Below are 21,342 nucleotides of genomic sequence, written 5' to 3' on the forward strand. Positions count from 1 at the left end.
AACTTGCATCAGTTTAAAGGATATATTTTTTTGCCTTTTATTATGATAGGAAAGTATAGTATCTAGAAAGTTCGACGAACCGGGACTTGAACTCGGGTCGCCCAAAGCTAAAAAAAAATATTGTCAGTCCGCGATGGGTAAGCTTAACTTCCCTTAACTTTTCCTATTCATTCTCTATGGTAGTGCTTAACACTACGGATGCAATATACTTTTGGCCACACATAGACTTCCTGGCGCTGTTTCGCTTTTTCCGTGGCGGGGAATTTAAAAAGCGTAGTGTCTGTCATCTATCAATCATTCGCATTCGAGAGATTTGTTTACCGGACTTGTCAGCAAACTTGTTTTGTTTTGTTACTGTCTAAACTACCTGCAGACAGATTTTGTTTTATATGACCGCATAGCCTATACATCATTATTCATATATTTTATCATTTAAATTGCATGTATTATCATGTAATCGTATTGTTAATTGTATTGAATTGTATTGTATTAAGAAACAGTAAACCAAACTTCTCGTAATAAATACAGCTGTTATTTAATAAGAGTATCTTTGTTTGTTAAGGTGAATGTTTCATCATTGATATCTTACTATGTAGGTTACTTGAATACAATGTTTCAAATATGTTAACAGCAGTAAGATGTAATGGAGGATCAAACCTACAGACATTAAAAATGAATGAATACATAGATAAATAAATGTGATAATAGGAAAATAAATAAAGGAATAAACGCATTATTTCCCCCCTAATTTATTATTATAAATTATTATCTTTTATATTTTAGTGTTTTTTTTATTCTTTTAAAAAAAAAAATTTCCTTTTATTTTTATATTTATTTATGTATTCATTCATATTTATATTTATTTATTCCAATATGTATTTATTTCCAGATTTATTTATTTTAACCTTTATTTATTTCAATTTCATTTATTTTTATATTTATTCTTACATTTATTTGCCGTGCATGATAATTAGGTGGGTTGGTCTTGCTTACCAAATATAAAAATGAATTAACAAATAAATATTTTTTATGTAGCCTATGTATAAAAGCAGAAAATAAATAGATAAATAAAAATACAAAAATGAATTTTATTAAAAATAAATAATATTTATTTTATCAAGTCGTTTATTCCTTTATTTATTTTCCTATTATCACATTTATTTATCTTTTTATTCATTTACATATGTATTCATTCATCTTTAATTTCTGCAGGTTTGGTCCTCCTATAATGTAATTAATATCACACACACACACACACATTTATATTACATTTAAATTACAAAAAAAAAAAAAATATATATATATATATATATATATATATATGTGTGTGTGTGTGGAATTTTAATGGTATAATTTAACATTTTTAATTTGTTAAACTTGTTCAAACTTTTTATATATACATTTATACATATAGATTTTTATATTAAATATTTATTACACATATATTAAGCAATTTAAATAATGAATATTAAATAACGCAAATTTATTAAACACTACTTTACATTTTTTAAGTCTCTTGTGCTTTAAGGCTGCATTTATTCATTTAAGAAACAGTAATATTATGGAATATTATGGCAATTTAAAATAAATGTTTTATATATATCACTGATGCTTTAGTTAACTGTCTTATTTCACTTTGTTAAGTATTTTCATGCTTATGCTGAGACACTAATAAATACATTATGATTTCAGAAAAGCATCATGAAGAAAACAGTGTTTTTTCCCGGGAAAGTCAAAGTGTCTTTCAGGAAAGGACCATCAGGCCATTTACGCCGGGACCCATCAGAAGAGGCAAGAAGAATTAAAGACAACCCTTCACTGCAGGACAAGTCAACACCTCAAAGAGAAGACCTGGTCAAGTCGAATGCCCATTCTGTTGTGTTAAATAGAGGAGGGGAATGTCTCTGACAAGCAAGAAGTGTTGGGAGAATACATTCTTCAGTTCGGCAAGTACAAGGGCAAGTCTTTCAAGTGGTTATTAGAGAATGACGTCAGCTATGCTTTGTACCTGTCCGATAAGGTTGAGGAAAAATAACAGGCTGGGCAGTTCAATCCAGAGGGTCCATGCAAGGATAGTCTCGTTTCCTTTCTTGAGTACTCAAGAAGCTTTAAGGAAATTGAAGACCTTAAACAGTATCTGTCTCAAAGACCAGATCCAGTGGCAGTATTGACAGAGGATGACACTACTGTTGGATTTGGATCAAGAACACAAATTTGGGATACCAGGGCAGATGGATATGCTTTCTTTATAATGAGGCAGAAGTGTGTTCCAGGCAGCAAAATGTACAATTTGCAGCAGTATCTTTTAAAACAGCTGACCAAACACACTCCTCCATTGCCCTCACCATCAGCTTCCACTGCAAGATCACCTGTTCCTTCCACTACTGCCTCTGATCAGCCCGGTGCGTTAATACAATCCATGCAGATTTGCTTATATTGATTCTTAAAGCCTACTGATGCATTTGTTTACTATAAAATGTATTTTATTTTATAGTAATGGAGGAGGATGAAGAACTGGAGAGGATGATGCTGAGTCTTTAAATCATGTGTCATGTGTGTTATATATACCCATGTCAAATTCAGCATCTTTATGACATATAAAATTGCACATACTGGAGAGAAATCATTCAAACTATAATGCTTAATTTTTAGGATCATCTGCAGCCATGGGATCCACAGTATTATCTACAACAGGTTACTTTCCACATCAGTTTTGGAGGTGTATTCATTTACATACAGACTTATCCTCCATTTCTGATTTTTATTATCTTATTTGTTGTTTTGGCAGTGTTCTTGCCTGTTGTAAAAAACATGTTGTTTTGTTCTAACTACTGTTAATGTTTGAATATACCAGTGGTGAGTGAGGGTGAGTGCACTTCATGAATTGTATGCATGCTATTTAAACTGTTTTTATTTGTTGTGAAAAGTGGACTCTTTACTTACAGACATTTGAACATTATTAGAATGTGCATTACTAGAATAAATAAAAGAATAAATAGAGTAATAGAATAAATAATGATTCTAGTCATTCAATGTAGTCAAGACAATCAAATTCATATCATGTACATTCAGTGTTTTAATATGTTTTTTAATTTCCTCCTTGTGCTTTTCCTTGCAGGTCTGCCGCAGCCTCCATACTTTACTTTACTTCGCAAAACGTTAATGGACGACGGCGAGGCGTGCGCGTCGGACGGTTGCCTCCGCCGAAGTCCATTAATACCTGACAATGGACACCTCGAAGAGCATTAACCCGCTTATACCATGGTCACTTGCCAAATAACACTTTTTTAAAACATTAGTTTATATTTTAATTAGTTTTACAATCGAAATCTAAAGTTTTTACAAACAATAACTTGGTTTCCCTGGTTACGCCTGACGGTTTATTTACTAGGTGTCCTCTATCACTTTTTAATGGACACCCTGCAGCCAGTCAGAATCGAGTATTCACCCAGACCATGGTATAAAATAATTTATGCAATATTAATCATATTGGTTACATACCCTATATGTATGGCATTTTGCACTATTGAAAACAGAATGCTTAAAAAAAAAAAAAAAAAAAAAAAGTCTCAAATCTTATATTTTTAATCACTAAATTTAGCAAACAATGTAATCTTAATGATTTTGAATGCAAGCTATGAACAATAATAATATTTATTTTACAGATGGCAAATTAAAATTTATAGTGTCAGGCTGAAATCAACTTTTAAGGAAAATATGAGGTCTAAACCATGGAAATACTAATATATGAAAAATGGTAACAAGAAAAAACACCAATGTACAACTTTATTTTATGGAAAAAAAAGATAAAACAAATTGGTCTTGATTGTAAAAATCAAAATCCTTTATCCAAACATATTTTCTCATTTGGACTCACGACTCGAAAAAAACTATTGACCAGAGATACTTGAAGGACGACAAGCACACATACATTTCAAGGTTTCATTTTAAAGTCAATTTCTTTCATGTTTTCTTTCCAAATTTGCCCCTTTTGTCCTTATTTTTCTTCATCTTCTTGCCTTGCCATTGTTCTTTCTGGTTCAAGCCGCCTTCTAGTTTTCTTTTTTTGTCACTGAGGGGGAAAAAACAGAAAGATAAAGTTCATAGCAGTCCATGATCCCAGACAAAATCACCTTTACCCAAGCTCCATATATCTTTTCTTACCTTTTTATGCTCACAATAGCTGTATGTTCGGCTTTTTTCAACACTTGGTCCCATTCCTCGTCATCTCCTCGGATCATGTACCTTCATAAAAAATTCAGACGTGTAATGAAAATGTGTTTGACAATCACTAAAGGATCACATGAAAACACTGCTTGTATGATACATTTATTTTTATAAATTCTTAATTTTATAGTTTAGAAAGCTGAATAGGCGCAAAAGTCTGCGCAAAAGTCTGGAAACACTTTTTTCTTTCTCTAAACTCCGTTTTATTTTCCATATTTATCCAGACCTGGAAATGACTCAATTCAAATTCCATACTTTTCCACACTGTGTAAGAACCCTAAATAAAAAGACCAGTTTAAATAAATATAGTTTGGACTGCATTAGAAGTACTCACTCTGAAAGATTCATGTCTTTAATCTTCTCCATGTCAGTTTTGTGTTTCTCCTGGAATTCTTTGACTGCATCATTCTAAGGGACAAAATAATATTTTAATATGATAACAAAAAAGTATTTTTTTCTAATAAATACTGTTCTTTTGAACTCGCTATTCCTCAAAGAATCCTGAGCACTGTTTTCAAAAGAAAATAATAAGAAATGTTTCTTGAGCATCAAATCATCATATTAAAATGATTTCTGAAGGATCATGTGACTGAAGACTGGAGTAATGATGCTGAAAATACAGCTTGTATACATTTTAAAATATATTAAAATAGAAAAGGTATTTTAAATGGTAAAATATTTTGTTTTACCCAGCAAAAAATAAGCATTTGCAAGAATAAGAGTCTTCTTTCAAATACATTTTAAATAATCTTACGATTCTTATTTTTTTAGATCATTAAATAATAATCTAGAGTCTCATACCAGATCTTCATTTAGCGTCTGCGCAGTTGGTTCCATGCTTATGTCTTTGGTGGCCACCATCTCTGCTTCAACTGCTTTCTCCTGAAGAGTGTTGAAGAACTGCAGAAAATATAGAATCAAACATTAACTACACACTGAAACATTACAGAAGAGTACATCCATGCAGTTTATTTCTCTCTCTGAAAAGAAGGTTTGGTTCTAGTTCTTGTGTGTGTGTGTGTGTGTGTGTGTGTGTGTGTGTGTGTGTGTGTGTGTGTGTGTGTGTGTGTGTGTAAGACTTGAGAAATTAGAAAACGCCGGGCAGTCTGGTTGAGGAACGACCATTCCCAGAGAAGACAAAGGACCTTTCGGGAAATTAACATTTGAACTCTCTCTTGTGAAGTTTGCATCACTATTTGAGACGCAAGTCTCACCTCAGAATACATCTCTTTCCCTCTTCCCCCACTCCCTCTCTCTCATGCTGAGATCACCTGAAATTCACCCAAAAATCTATATGGTTTAAATGTGAATTATTATCATACAGTTTGGTATCATTTGAAATGTCTCAGTGCGACTGGTACAAAGGTCTCATTCCCAAAGAAGTAAACCAAAAGGCAATAAGGTATTTAAGAGTTTAGAGATAACTCGCACACAGAGGAGGGTGTGTCTTCCTGCGGCATCCTGCTCTCAAAGGTGTAAACTCAATGCAAATTCCCATTGTTAGCAAATGTTTCCATGTAAATCAACTTCTGTCCCCAGTACGTCTGGGACGGTGATTAATGCTAATTCCCACTGTGAACTCATGTTTACATTTGACAAGAGGTTTCTGCCTTGGTCTGAGTATTTATGGAGATGCTGAAGAAGGCTCGTGGCGATTCTGTAACTCAGATCAGCCTGTGATGCTGAGAGTGGCCGAGACTCTCAGCATTGTGTATTTTCTAATGTCAGGTTTGCATCTTTTCTCTTTATTCCAGAGTATTTGATGTTTTTTATTTATTATCTTTGAACTGATTGTGAAATTGGCATGATACATTTAACTGACATAATAAATTGTTACATCTGATTTTATTCTGACTGACTCTGCCATTGTTTTCCCAAGTAGATTAAACAGATTCGTATGTTCCCGCAAGTTTTGCATCAGATTAGTGACTAATCTAAGTAAAAGCATCACTTTTAATGATGCTCAGATATCATTAAAACCTTTTTCCATTAATGGAGTCAGATGAAATAACGAGGTAATTAAAGAAATCGATCGAAATTAATGCTCAATCTCGATTATCGAATCAAAAAATGGAATCGTCGATGCTGTCACGCCAGCTCGGCTTGCCAAGTGAAAGAAAAAAAAAAAACACGTGTTGAAGTGCTGCCAACTCTCACGCATTCACCGTGAGACACACGCAATTGACACTTTTCACACGCTCTCACGCACAGAAAAATCGCGAAGCAAAGAGGACACGGAGATCAACAGACTAGAGCAGTTACTTTATGATATAAAAAAATCTCAGCTCTCAGATTCTGTCAATTTTATTACCAAATTCAAACAATAAATACCGTTTTGGCGCTTGTAAATGTTACGTGACAGATCCCTAGCGCACGTGAAGATGCGATGATCGATCTCTAGCTAATAGTAAAGAAAAACACGAACAATGTTGAAAGATACAGTACAACTTACCGAAATGTATATTCCTCATACATAATATCGATCAATCAGTGTTTTTCATCAGCGTGAAGAGGTCAATAAAACAGCTGGAGAACAATTATGTCACATTTACCTCAGGAAAGCCATTTAATGACCATAATATAGGCTATAGCACGTAGTTGGCAAGAAAAAAAGAGCTATAGAGAGTATTTTGCTAAATATGTGTTCTATATTACATATTCTATTTTTTACTTATATCATTAAATAAAGTTGTTATTATAATAAAAAAACGCATCATATTTAATTATTTTTAACCTTAAATAATAGCCTACTACCAGCTGATAGGGCTCTCTGTATGTTTACAGCATTAGGTGAGGTTTTTTGTTTTAGTTTTTTTTTTAGACAAATTAAGCCTATCTTGTGTAGCCTACCTAATATTTATCCAAATGAGTCAATATTAAATCAAATCACAATAATTGAATTGAACTGAAATAATAAAAAAGTGTAGCTTAATTGTACCATGTAAACATTGTAACACAATTGCGATGCAATTTTTTTACAATCAAACAAATCGAGAATCGAATCGAACCGTGACTTTAGAATCGAAAATGTAATCGAATCGAGGATTTGGAGAATCGTGACACCCTTAGAGGTAATACATATGAGAAAATGTATTTCATTTAATCTTGTTGTGTTGCGGAAAAGGAAAGACAGTAACACGCAGAAACCTTCACCCGTATTATTGGAAAACCGCCATTGGACCTTTAGTCGGGCTTACATGTGTACGAGAGACAAAGAGAGAGGGCTTGTTTGGTCTCACCTGCACTATTTTACGGATGACCCGGTTGAACAGGCCCATAAGCTGAGAAGCGGGCAGATCAATCGCCTTCTCCAGCTCATCTACACTCTTGTGTTGAAGCCCAATTCCCAACAGTAGAGCCTGAAGAAAGCACACAAAAATTATTTACATAATTATGTTATTTACATAATTTACATATACAGTAGTGGCCAAAAGTATGAAGCCACTAAAAGGACGTGGTGATTGAAAAAAATAATATATTTCAAATATATTTCAATGCTTTTGCGTTCGCTCGCTAAAGTCTTACGTTCCCAGAGAAACTTTGCATTCGCTCGCAAAACTTTTTTGTTCTTTGTGAGCCCACAAGTTCAATTAAACCATCAAAATAAATATATATATATAAATTATTTGGAAAACTACAGCTACAGGTTTTATTTTAATATGCAAAAAAAAAAAAAAAAAAAAAATGCATAGAAACAGAAAGTAGTACACACTGACTATAACATAATCAGTTATTAATATTTTGTTGGACAGCCTGGCCAAAAATTGTCTGCATAATTTGACATATTTCAGTGCTTTATCACAAATAAAACAGCTGACTCCGTGCACAACTACGCAATATACTTATGTATATATATAACCATAATATTATTATACTATTATTATTATTATTTTTAAAAATGCATAAATCAAAATATATTTGTATCTTTAATACCCAGTAAAATCACATAGGCTATTTTTAAAGATAAATTTTGACTTAAAGGAAATTCTTATACTTGGACTTAAACCTTAAAAGCATACATAGCTGACTTACAGACTGGGCAACAGAAAGCCCGATGTTTCCCAACTGTTTGAGGAAATACATGCGTGCAATAACAGGGATCATGTCCATGATGAGGTGATAGTCCACCATGTTTCTTGAATACATCTCCAAACGCTTCAGGTCGTATGGAGTGAATGTGGCAGCGAGCTCAGCACTGCTGAGAGCTGAAAAGACACAGACGCATGAAAGGTTATCTTTAACCAACACACACATACAGCATTTAGTCTGATGAGGTGGCAGATGCGGGCCTGTACCTGGTGGGCTGTCATCCTTAGCGCTCTTGTTCTGCAGGATGTTGAGGGCCAGGGTCGGGTTAAATGTGCTGAACTGGAAGGACAGCAGGGAGAGGAACCTCCGCCGGAAATCTGTCCAACACAAGAAAGAATAGTGAGAATTATATATATTATTACACAGCTTTATGGAATAATTGATTCTGATTGGTCAAATGCAGCATTATTCTGAGAGATTGTGCATTCTCACCTTTCCAGAAAGCAGAGAGCCACTGGTTCTGCTCTGTTGACTCCTCAGCGTTGAGCTCCTTCAGCATAATGCAGGAGTGCTCTCCCGTCAGGTCGTTCTACAGGCCACAGTATAAGAATACAAGTTACAAAAAGAAAAACAGCCCTGACAATACAAAAACGAAACAAAATGCGGCATGCTTACCGGAGTCTGTCTTAAATAAACAGGAACAAATCCACCCTTCTTCCAAAATCTGGATGAGAAAGCAAGCAGAGAGATTAAGGAGTTAAGAACATGTTTTGTAATAGTATAACAGTGCAAATATCACTGTAAAGTCTGCTTGTATAAAGCGTCTCACTTGAGTAGTTGAGGAGTGAGACCGTAAGAGACTCCCAGGTAGTCCAGGCTCTCGGCTCTCCTCTCGTTCAGCTTCAACAGCAGCGGCGGCAGGTCTTTCCTGGGAGACACCACTTCTTCCAGAAGACTGACAGCCTGAACATGGACATGAAGGAAAAATATACACATACTTACATTAGGTGACGCTTTATTTTAAGATGAAGTTGCTACATGTACTTGCTATAGTAATAACAGTAAATTATGCATACTTACAAGTAACTAACTAACCCTAAACCAAGCCCTAACTCATGTAGTTCATTAATATTACTCAGTACTTATCTGATTAAGTGCAATGTAACTACATCACCTTAAAATAAAATGTAACCTTACATTATTCTTATTTATCACAGCTTTGGGTTCAGATAATATGCTACTTTTATCAGTTAAGTGACATTTACTGGACCCTACATGGACCAATATATAACAATGGAGCAATGTCCACTAAAACATGAAGTGCCACACAGACTTCATGAAGATTTCTGATTGATGATGCAAAGAGAGCATTACCTCACTGCTCAAAGATGTGATAGCGCTGGCCGGTGTCTGTTCTTGCTCCTCCAACAGAGGAAACTGGCCCTCATAATACTGTTCCAGAAGCTGGAGAGCACGGCTGCCGTAACCCATCTACAGACGGCACAATCACATGACTGCTCAAACAAGGCAATAATCAAGCAACTTCTATACGCAAGCTGTTCAATGAACATAACAGAGACTGAGGGAAAAAGAAAGTCATTTACCCCCTGATAATCAGGGTTCACTGCGATACGGACAATCCTGCCTCCAGAGAGGCCTCCAAAATCAGGGTCTTGAAACTAAAAACACAAGAGCATCAGATTCATCCTCTGAAACACTTATTTGACAGTATGGCATAAATAATCTATATACACTATTTTTCATAAGTTTGGGGTCAGTAGAAATTTTTTATGTTAAATGTTTTAAAAAGAAGTCTCTTATGCTCACCAAGGCTGCATTTATTTGATCAAAATACAGTAAAAACAGTAAAATTCTGAAATATTTTTACAATTTGAATAATGTAACTTATTCTTGTGATCAAAGCTGAATTTTCAGCATCATTACTCCAGTCTTCAGTGTCACATGATCCTTCAGAAATCATTCTAATATGCTGATTCGCTGCTCAAGAAACATTTTCAATTATTATCAATGTTGAAAAAAGTTGTGCTGCTTAATATTTTTGTGGAAACCATGATACTTTTTTTGCATTTATCTGAAACAGAATCTTTTGTAACATAATAAATGTCTTTATTTTCACTTTTGATCAATTCAATGCGTCCTTGTTGAATAAAAGTATTTATTATACTAAATTAAAAAAATACCTTAATGGCCCCAAACTGGTGAACTGTAGTGTAGTTTCATTTTAAATTGGGATTTGTTACCTGTTCCGAAACAGTCCAGGGAATGAGATCACCTGAAGCTTTCTTCCCTCTGGACAAACTGGTGAGGATGGATTGGCGTGAGATCTCTCCTTCCAGGCACACCTGAAATTACAGTTTACAGTTCTTTCATTAACAACATAATTCAATCAACTCAGATTTAGCAGTCCTGGAATTAATTAAGTTTGGCCGTACCTGCACAACTGCTAAGACCTCTGGGAGTGAACTCTGTGTGGGAGGAACAGGGGGCAGCAGGCAGAAGAGATGGTGAGCAGGAGCGTCCGAGAGCAACTGAAGGTCATTGGGTGAATTCTGAGGAGGGAGAGGAGATCGACTTAAAATTGTTTTGCTGTTTAGAGTTTGTGACATTATGTAATGCTCTAATTCAGTGGTTCTCAACCAAGATGATGGAAAAAATATTAAAGGGATCATGACATAAAAATTTGCCTTCATATTTTGACATGTGTTTGTACCATTAAAACATCCTGCAAGTTTCATAGCTTAAAATATCCTGCTCATTTCCTATGCAAAGACCTCAGCCAATCATAACAGTGGATATTTACTGACAAGCCTTAAAGGAACAGCGCCTTAAAAACGTATTATTTCAGACAGAGTGAAAGTTTAAACGAATTTTTCCTCTTATATATGTTTTTTTTGTTTGTTTTTTAAATACTTTATTAACAGTATAAGTTAACATCAAGGAACATAATAAAATTATAAAGTATCCATGTCATGACCCCTTTAATAAATTGTTATTTATTCATTTATTAATATTAATAATAAATTGTTAGTATCCAAATAGTATTTCATTCATTGTCAAACGCTTAAATAAAAAAAGAATCAAATTGTAAACTGAAATGTAATTCTTATATAATGTTGTAATACAATCAAATACTAAATAATAAAGCAAAACTACAAAAAAATATCAGGGAGCCTTTAAAAATTGTGTTGGGACAATGAGAGGCGTTTGAGTCAAAAAGATTGAGAACCACTGTTCCTAATAACCAAGATATTAATTTACCTTGTAATGTGATGCTACGTAAAGTGCCATGAGGCGCTGAAGGAAAGTCTCAGAAGCTTTGTGATAACAAAACAACGTGTCTCGATTCACATAATAACTGAAATATGGGGTTAAAGAAATCAAAAGTCTAGAGAGAGGAGTAAATCTAAGGTAGATGAGAGATGTTTACACACAGTTTTGTGTTATTTTCAGGCATGAAAATCAGGCATGTTTTTACAAATCTGGTGATGATGATGATGATGGTAAATAAAATCATGTGAAAGACAGGCAGGCAGCCCACATAAGAGAACGATTAAAATTCTGACAAAAAGATAAAAAATGTTTTTACGACAGTAAAAACAATAAGATATAAAGTCATAATTATGACAACAAATTTAGACTTTTCATGTCATAATGACTTGCCTCAAAATTTTGACTTATTTTTACCAAAGCATGTTTTTTTTTTTCTTGCGTGGCATTAATGAGTTACCATACTAGTATGATGTTAGCATGAACATAAAAATCCAGTGCTGAATGTAGAAGTCTTGTTTGACTTTCAGAGGATACAGGTCGCACGTCTGGGGTAAAGGGCAGCCGGAAATGATGCGTGGCACACTCAGACAGTCCAAGCACAGCAGTTCATTCAACCATTTCTCCACATGGTCCCCCTGACCATAGCGGATAGACTCGTGAAGGGTGACCTCATGAAGGCTTCGTGCTGCAGAGCGCATTTACACATTAAACACATCATCAGTCGGGGGGGGGGGGGGGTTATTCTTTTTTTCATGTCTTGAATTCTTGTGTCAAGTGAAGAGATATAGAGTGCAACAGTGGGTTCCAGAAGTAAAACTCCATTCATTTTCTCCATAGGGAAATTGCTTTTTAATGGTAACTTATAAACCTTAAAAGACAAATATACTGTGAGCTCTGAGGTTGCTAATCGACGATATCTGCTTCTGTTGAAGCCATCAGCCTGCACTCTCTCAAATAATCATGATAAACATCGGAATTCATTGTGAAAAACTAAATAACCCATGATGCTGTAGAGAAAATTCCACCAATCAGAGTCGCAACAAGTAAATGGCACCAAAAGAGCTCTTTACATTTACATTTAAAAGTGACTTACTAATGAGGAGAACAATAGAAGCAGTTCAACCGAAGTAGTCCCAGTTAGTCCAGCACAGCACACATAGCAAAGTTTTGTTTTTGTTTTGTTTTTTAAATAGAAAAAAGAAGATTAGAAATAGATGAGAAAGTGTTCGTATTAATGGGTGTTGGCGAAAAAGATACGTCTTTAGCTGTTTCTTAAAAATTGAAAAGCTCGAGTTGAGTTATGCAGGTCATTCCACCAACAGGAAACGGTCAAGGTAAAGCTCCGCCCACTTTAGCTCTTTTTAGCTCCCACAAAGCACTGTGAATGAAGTAATCAGGTCAGTCTCCTACACTCTCAAAATACTTGAATATTTGCGTGTGTATATAATCAACATTTTTAAATGTAGTAGTTTTATATTTCTCCATCGTTTTTAATTTGGTTATGTTGTTCGCAATGCTTCATGGGATTGTGGTTATTTCCTAGACTGGGTAAACCCAGCCTGATTTGTCCTTTACAAATTTGTGGGAACCAATCACAAACTGGCTTATCCACCTGGCGCGCTATTGGCGGGTTTAATCCAATCCAGTTCCAGAGCCGTTACGACTCTGTCCAATTCCTTTTAACCTCTCGACGATGCTCAACGGCTTCTTTTTAGCAAACAAATCGCTCGAGTGGGTGTAAATGCCACTAACTTTCATGTTTTTTTGCATAACCTGCAAAAATTGCTCGATTCCATTGCTGCTTCTGCAAACCGCTGATCAACACGTTTGGATACACATTTCCTGCCTGGAGTTTTCGCGTCGCTCTGCAAAGTACGTCACCCGGATCGTTGGTCTGATTGGTTGAAGGACTAACCAATGGCGTACAGAGTCATTTGAACTCTGCCCGTTGATGATGCCTCTTGTGGGGTAGAAATACAGATCAGACTCCCCAGAGTAAAGATTGAGCTTGGTCTGGTGATAGCCAGACTAGTTATTTCCCTCAATAAAGCCTTTGTATTTTTGTCCGATTTTCAAATACTTTTTTGCTTCAGATTAAAGTTTGTAATGTTATGAATCACCTCGTATGTGGTTTACTCGTTGGTTCATGGCTTTTTAAAAACCCTATAGGAGAAATGAATGGAAAAGATGCTTCCAAAACACAACACTGCTGAAAAAACGGGCAGGCACTGTTTCACTCCATTACATTTCAAAAGCAAAAGGACGTTAGCGGATACCTGCTGCCAGTCTGGCTGTGCTGGTGTTTCTGTTCTCAGCCGAGAGGTTCTGCTGGCTGTCTGCACTCTGCTGTCTCAACTGCTGAATCAGCTTCAGAGACAGAGAGCGACCCGTGCCCTCATAGCTGCATGTGGACATGACGATTACTGCATTGATAATATAGCATTGTAAAAAGATGAAAATGTAGCAGCTCTTCAAATACTGACCCATTGATGGTAGATGCCATAAACACAAGGTACGGCCCCAGTAGCTTCTTCACTAAAGGCAGTGGGATAGCAGCAGCCTCGTCGATGACTAGCAGCTCGGCCTGGCCTAACTTCACCGCATCAGCTGGGTGAATGTACTGCACATCAAAACATCAATGATTATTATAGTTGTGAATGATGCAAAATGCACCATGTGAACCTGTTGTTTCTTAACTTCCAAATATTCTAAAAACATACTAAAGGGGAATAAATTCATTCTAAGCAAAGTCAATACCTGAGACTCCACTAATTTAACAAATATTTGCAAGAAAAAAAATTTAAATTATGGAAAGGAAATGCAGAGATGGAAGTCGGTAAACCTGAATGGTCTGTCGATGTTCCCTGAAGATGTTTACACGAACCACAGCTTTGTTAAACTCTGGGTTCAAAGATTGGATTATTTCATAGTCCATATGTTCCTAAAATTAAAACAAACAAAAAATCATGTTTGAAGTATTTCCCTCAGATGTTTGCATAAATGTCTGATTTATAATCTCCTACTAGTAGATACTTAGATTTAGAACATATTTACCTATAAGAATTTACTTTAAAAATTACACATTTTAGCAAATACTAAAGTAATAATCAGTGTTTAAATCGTTTAACTGACCAGGGTTATTATAGTTAACAAACTATTTTAAAAAATGTTAATTGAAAAAATAAATAAATGTTGACAAATAAAATAAAATATATAATAGAAAAATAAAATGTAAAAACCAAGGCAACCATTTACATTCATTTTCCTTCAACAACTAAAACTGAAATAAAAATGAATAAAAACTAAATTAAATTAATATATCCACGGATTCGACATGACATAAGGAATCCATAGACATCAAGATCACGATTCTGACAAAAAGTTCAAGTTATTTTTCAGATCTCATGACCTGTAGGTGGCAGCGTGGCACTGTTCTTAAATTTGGCATCAACCCTCTGATCATGGTTCCGATGAAGCCCACCAAGTTTCGATTCGATTCTATTATGGTTTCTTTATTGATCAAAGTTTTGCCGAGATAAAGCCTCTGAACCAATGTAAGATATTTAATGTGATCAGCATGATGAGAGGAATCAGGTGTACTTCTAGATCAAAGGGTTCAAAAGTTCAAAATGTTTCAAATGAGAATTTTTGAACTGGTGATGGCGCTATAGAGTTGTCCCAGAAACCCCAAAGTTGGTCATTTTCCTACTTAGGGTTCATAGGGCTGCCACAGACTCCCATTCAGGAGGAATGATAATAAAGAAAACCAATAATTCCAATAGGGGCTACATTAAATATACTGTACCAGTTATTTTTTTCCTTCTATTCGGGCAAAATGGATAAACCCCAAATAATATATTTTAAAAGCAATAATCTGTGAAAAAAAAACAGACTTTATGATGCCATCTACTGTGTATTATAGAGGATTGTAATAGATGAGAAGCTCGTTCCCGGGACGGAAAGTCTTGGCCAATCACATGCTCAGGAAAAAGGGGGTTGCGCATATTGAACTAGGGGACAAAAATTATAAAAATGAGTGAGTACTAGAGCGCCAAAAGTTAAGGACTGCAGCTTTAATAAAAACTAAAATAGTAAATTACCGACCCTTAAATACAACTTGTATTTCACCTTGTTCAACTTGTTACTCTGTTTATTAAAAAATTACAGTAGTGCTGCAAGGCACTGCAACAAAAATACCCATGTCTTGCCTCAGAATTAGTAAATTCTGTCTTACTTACAATAATACACTATTTTAATACAGTCTGGGTCTGGCTGTGACTAGATCATATCTACTGATGTCGATTGATGATTACCTGATACTGGAGGGCATCAAAACCTTTAAATACGAACTCGAACAGCGTGTGCAGATTGTCTGGGCTGGGCGATGTGACAAAGATATTTGAATAGCTGAGAAGAGAACACCAAGTCAATTAGTTATTCATATGCATAAAATCCAGTCAGGAGGCAAACATAACAACAAAACAAGAGCTTATTCATAATCATAACGCTGTACTACATACCCAAATGCAACAGCTGCGGCCATAGCCAATCCCAGCGCAGCAGATTTACCTCGACCGCGGGCAGCAGTGAGAGCCACGGTGCTGCGCAACGTCTTCTCTGAAATAGCCTCAATGAACTTCAGCACTGCTTTGGCCTGAAGACATAAACACAGGCAAAATCAGGCCACATTGAACATATCAGCATCAAGATTTCTAGGAGTTCTTTTGATTTTACCTGGTCCATAGTTTTACAGCCGTCCACTAGAACGCCAACTGGCTGCGTGTCCTGTAAAGACTCCTTCAGGTCCTTCAGCTCTTGTTCCAGAGGAGAAAGTCCCTCATCCTGTTGGCAAAATCAAAACGATTACATTTATGCATTTGGAAGACGCTTTTATCCAAAGAGACTTGCATAGCATTTGAAGGTACACATTTACATTGGTGAAACCCTGGGCATTGAACCCATGACCTTGGCGTTGCAAGCACCAACGCTCTACTGTTTGAGCCACAGGAAAGATTATGAAATTCATATAAACGAATTAGCAAACAGAACACTATCTGGTTATGAACCAGGCTTACCTGTGTTTTTGGAGGGACAGGTTTGATGTTGTTAATGTGAGTGGAGACTGGCAGAATGTTGAGTTGGTCATCAATCACAACACATGTCTTACAGGAGGAGAGAGACAGGATGAATCTGGGGAAAAATATAACAGGCATCATTTCTGCAGTTCTTTCTTTCTCACAGGATAGTACAAGAATAGGTTTTGTACTATGGATACACCAATACCACTTTTTCCAGAGTCTAACACCGATTATTTCATTTTTGGTACATACAGAGTACCGATACCTGTTTTTTATTGCATTTGTAATTGTTGTTTTTTTTATATTCAAAATATAATATTTAAATGCATTGGATCGAGGAAATAGACTTGCGTACGGCCGTTACTGGAAGCCAGTGATTATAGTTTATAAAATTATAAATATGGATCATATTTTCCTTACAAAAACACATCGCTTTGCTTCAGAAGGCCTTTATTAACCCCCCAGAGCAATACGGATGGATTTATGATGGATGGATGCGCTTTTTTGGGCTTCAAAATCTAAGGTACCTTTCACTCCTATTATAAAGCATGGAAGAGCCAGGATATTTTTGAATATAACTCAGATTGTGTTTGGCTGAAAGAAGAAAGTCATATACACCTAGGATGTAAATTATGGGATCATTTTAATTTTTAGGTGGACTATCGCTTTAAGGGACAAAATAAAAACTTGATGGCTGAATGTTTGAAAATCAAGAAATTAAGACATAAATATTGGTATTGTAATGATTAAAATACTACTAATATCTAATACGTTAATATTCTATGAGTGTTTTGTAATGAAATGTCATGCCTCAGAATTGCAGGACTGACCTTTCATTAAACCTTCCAACAACATCCTGGTGAGCCTCTGTCCTGTATCGAGAATGAACATCCTGAAAGAAAACACACATTTAAAAAAAAATATATTCCCACGCAGATTACCAGCTTCATATTGGCATACAAGCACTTCAGAGGACATCTACCATCGTCATTGTGTACAGCTGCTTCAGCGACTTCATAGTCCTCAGAAGAATGACCACAATGCCTCCTCCTTCAACAGTCTCAACAGTCCGAGCCAAGAGGTTGGGAGTGAGCGCTTCAAAGTCCTGAAGCAGAAAGTCAGAGGAACTTAACCTTAAACTGTATCATATTTAATGCATACATTTCTAAGACCTCTAGATTATCAACATGATTAAAACTTTGCTGAAAAACCTCTTGTACACAATGTACTACATGCCTTCTGCTCTCTGATCATTTTTTTAGCAAAAAACATCCTCCTTAAGGTCTCTTTGCTGTGTAATCTGATTTTTTTGTTTTTAAGTAAAGGCAAGAATAACTTTTATATTGTAAGTAATATTTCAAAATTAACTTTTACTTGATTATCATTTTTTACAAAAATCATGCTAAAATGTGAGTATCAAATATGATATATTAGACATTATTGGAAAATATGGGGTGTGTTCACACTTGTAGTTCTGTTCGAGATTGGTTCGTTTGGTCTGGACCAAAAAAAAACAACAGCATTTAGTCCTGGTCCACTTAGCAGTTTTAATACAGGGATGTGTTCTCAAACTGATTGGTCTGTTTTTATTACGTATATTTTGCGACGGAACTTACAGACCATCCAAAACAATGCTGTACTCTGGGCTAAAGTGGTTGTAAGTGCGTAACCTACATATGATGGTATCATGACCAGCTGAGAACTCGTGAAGAGCTTATAAAATGTGTAAAGGAGTTAAAACAATGTCAGGAATCCCTCCGTCACACACACACACGAAGATCTGCTGCGAGGAGACGTGGTTCTGTGACGGCACCATTGCGACCATCACGAGAAAAAACAGATATGCTTGAGCATTCGGTGACATTGTGTCCCGTTTTTGGTTGGTTAACATGTCTTTGGTCCGTGTTGCATTCATATCTCATTCAAACCACACCAGGGTTCGGATGGCAGCGTTCACACTTATTCAAATGAACCGCACTAACAGAGCAATCACACCAGGGTTAGTTTTAATCAAACCAAACATGTCAAGTGTGAACAACCATAGAGTGACTAATAATATTTATATGTTTTATATTTATATGCTTTATGTTATTATGCTTAGAACTGTACAAATGTTCGCCATATAAATATCAGCATATTTACACTGAGTATGATCTCCATATTCTCCTACATCATACTATATGAGCCTTAAAAGCCTGGTGTATCAAATACGATACTAAACAAAAAAAATACACAATTTTTTTTTTTTTTTTGTCTAACTGTTCAATAAACTCTTCCATTTCAAAAAATAATTAAGACTATTATTTCATAAGTAAGGCTTTACTGGGTTCCACAGTAATATGAAGGTCCTGTCTGAGATGTTTGCCACTGACATTACCTGTAGAACACACATGCCGTAAGTGTTTCCCAGGATCTTGTGAGTCTCGTTGTAGTAGCAGTAGCGGATGTTGGTTGCAGCGACGAAGAGCTCAAATGGATCGTCCTCTTTTAGATTCAGTGTGCCTGTCTTGATCTTCTTCTGCAGCTGTCGCATCCTCTTCTTTCGATTGCTGTAAAGCAACAGATGCATTTCTATCAGTGTTCCTGATAGCACTCAATTTTAAACCAGTAGAAAGTCTAGTCAGATGAAAAAGGGTCTGGAAATAATGGTTAATATTGTTTGGGGAGCTCAAATGTACAGATACAGTAATATTGTATTTATTGTATTTATTTGACAACAGTAATATTGTGAAATATTATTACGATTAAAACAATGGTTTTCTTTTTAATGTACCTTAAAATATCATTTATTCCTGTGATCAAAGCTGAATTTTCAGCATCATTACTCCAGTCTTCAGTGTCACATGATCCTTCAGAAATCAGTCTCATATGATGATTTGATTTGAAACAGTTGTTCTGCTTACTATATATATATATATATGTTTTTGGGACCTGTGAAACTTTTTTCATTATTCGTTAATGAATGAAATGTTAAACTGTTCAAAAAAGAAATCGTATATAACAATATAAATCTTTATTATCACTTTTTATCAATTTAACACATCCTTCCTGAATAAAAGTATTGATTGCTTTTAAAAAACGAAGGAAAAAAGTACTGACCCTAAACTTTAAAACGGTAGTGTATGTTGTTACAAAAGATTTATATTGTAAATAAAATGTTGTATCCTGAAAAAAGTATTACAGGGAGTTATAAAAAATATTAAGCATGACAACTGTTTCCAACATTGATAATAAATCAGCATATTAGAATGATTTTTAAGGATCATGTGACACTAAAGAATGATGAAAATTCAGCTTTGCTTCACGGAAATAAATAACATTTTAAAGTATAATAAAATTCAAAACTATTATTTAAATTTCTGTATTTGTGATCAAATAAATGCAGGCTTGATGAGCATAAGAGACTTCTTTCAAAAACATTTAACATAATGTTTCCAAACTTTTGACCGGTACTGTACAGAATAAAAGCTTTGATCATAAAACTATAAAACTTATATGCAAAGATCTCATTGATTTACATTGCAAGCTATCAGAATGTAATCTTTTAAGTACTTTATGCTATATAAATACGATATTTTTCCTCAGTTTGGGCCTCTGAACACAACAATGAATTAGGTGTTTTGTTTTTTGAGTAATCATCAAACCTGCTAAAGACAAGCTCCTTCTTGTAGCACCATAACACTGACGGCCGGGCTCTGACTGTGGCTTTAGACAGCATGTGGTGGAGAATGACAACCTGGATGCAAAGTGCACACATGAGCGAGGCTCTGCAAAAGTCTCACATTAGTACAGTAACAGTATCATTAAACACAGTCATGCCTCACCTGATCTTTTCCACGATCGCCCACTATAACGAACATCGACCGATGGTGTTGTGCGACGCCGTTTTCTATCTGGACACGAATGCGATTGTCCACCTTCTTTCGAAAAGTCGCCATTGTTTCGAAACTGCACCCTGTCACCACGAACACAATAAAGTCAGTTTTACATGGTGAAACGAAGTAAACACTGTAACTGTTAGTTCGAGCAACACATTTTACAACGCGCACGGACAAAACTATGCTCGATACGTTTATTCATATCATAGGGCATACCTTAAATGTTGTATCGATAAAGCAAAACAAATTGTTTGGATCCCAAATACAACTTTCTGGAAATAAAACTACGCCTCATTTACAGTGGACTATCATGCTCGTGTATTCACGTGGGGAAGCTTCGGCGGAAGGACCCTGAAGTGATGGACCCCAAAACAGACATGTAGCTGTCCGTGAAAGCGCCTGTTCAGAATGACAGAAAAGCGCGATTTGTATTTACTAAATTAAGGCTTGTTGACATTACCTAAAGAGATTGTTTAAATAGTCTGCTTAAAACGTAAATGTAACGTACTACTAAAAAAAGCAGGTTGCTACATTATGCTGTCAGAATTGTCACGCAAGTGATTTTGTATCATTGTGGGAGTTGTAGTCTTTCTGTAGTAATTTCTACAGAACATTTCTGTTTTCAAGTAATTTCTGGAAAAAATAAAACTTTTCCTTTTATATAGATTCGTGCCATGTTGTCCACATAGCGTGTACACATTTTGTTGCAATCATGTTTTTTTAATGTACTGAATGTATGTGTCATAAACAAGAAGTTCTACGTAAGATGTCCTAAACATCTTGAAAACACTCAGGTTTTTCCTCTCTGCAGAGATTATGACCATTAATCAGCTACAGAA

At 35.4% G+C, this 21,342-nt stretch overlaps 1 protein-coding gene across 1 annotated transcript; it reads right to left on the reverse strand.

The window, feature by feature from the left end:
• Positions 1–3,771: 3,771 nt before the first annotated feature.
• On the reverse strand, positions 3,772–20,861 carry nat10 (N-acetyltransferase 10). The gene is made up of 29 exons (XM_079874620.1): positions 20,720–20,861; positions 20,450–20,580; positions 20,270–20,361; positions 19,003–19,174; positions 17,608–17,730; positions 17,456–17,517; positions 16,623–16,737; positions 16,282–16,389; positions 16,068–16,201; positions 15,861–15,954; positions 14,390–14,488; positions 14,031–14,167; positions 13,824–13,948; positions 12,082–12,232; positions 11,536–11,632; positions 10,710–10,826; positions 10,518–10,619; positions 9,861–9,935; positions 9,631–9,747; positions 9,086–9,219; positions 8,932–8,980; positions 8,749–8,845; positions 8,523–8,633; positions 8,260–8,432; positions 7,467–7,586; positions 5,029–5,127; positions 4,562–4,635; positions 4,165–4,245; positions 3,772–4,072 (listed from the first exon to the last, which is right to left on the reverse strand). The coding sequence occupies exons 2-29, from the start codon at positions 20,561–20,563 to the stop codon at positions 3,964–3,966; spliced, it is 3,081 nt and encodes a 1,026-aa protein (XP_079730746.1). The 5' UTR covers positions 20,564–20,580; positions 20,720–20,861; the 3' UTR covers positions 3,772–3,963.
• Between the last annotated feature and the right edge of the window lie 481 nt (positions 20,862–21,342).

This window comes from Squalius cephalus, assembly GCF_949319135.1.
Source record: "Squalius cephalus genome assembly, chromosome: 6".
In the NCBI taxonomy this organism is placed as follows: domain Eukaryota; kingdom Metazoa; phylum Chordata; class Actinopteri; order Cypriniformes; family Leuciscidae; genus Squalius; species Squalius cephalus.

Coding starts and splice junctions, on each gene's coding strand:
- nat10 (XM_079874620.1), bottom strand. CDS start 20,563: ATGGCGACTTTTCGAAAGAAGGTGGACAATCGCATTCGTGTCCAGATA. Junction 16,738..17,455: donor GTTGGAAGGTTTAATGAAAG/GTCAGTCCTGCA, acceptor ATTTTTCCCCAG/ATTCATCCTGTCTCTCTCCT. Junction 8,981..9,085: donor CTCACTCCTCAACTACTCAA/GTGAGACGCTTT, acceptor TTTCTCATCCAG/ATTTTGGAAGAAGGGTGGAT.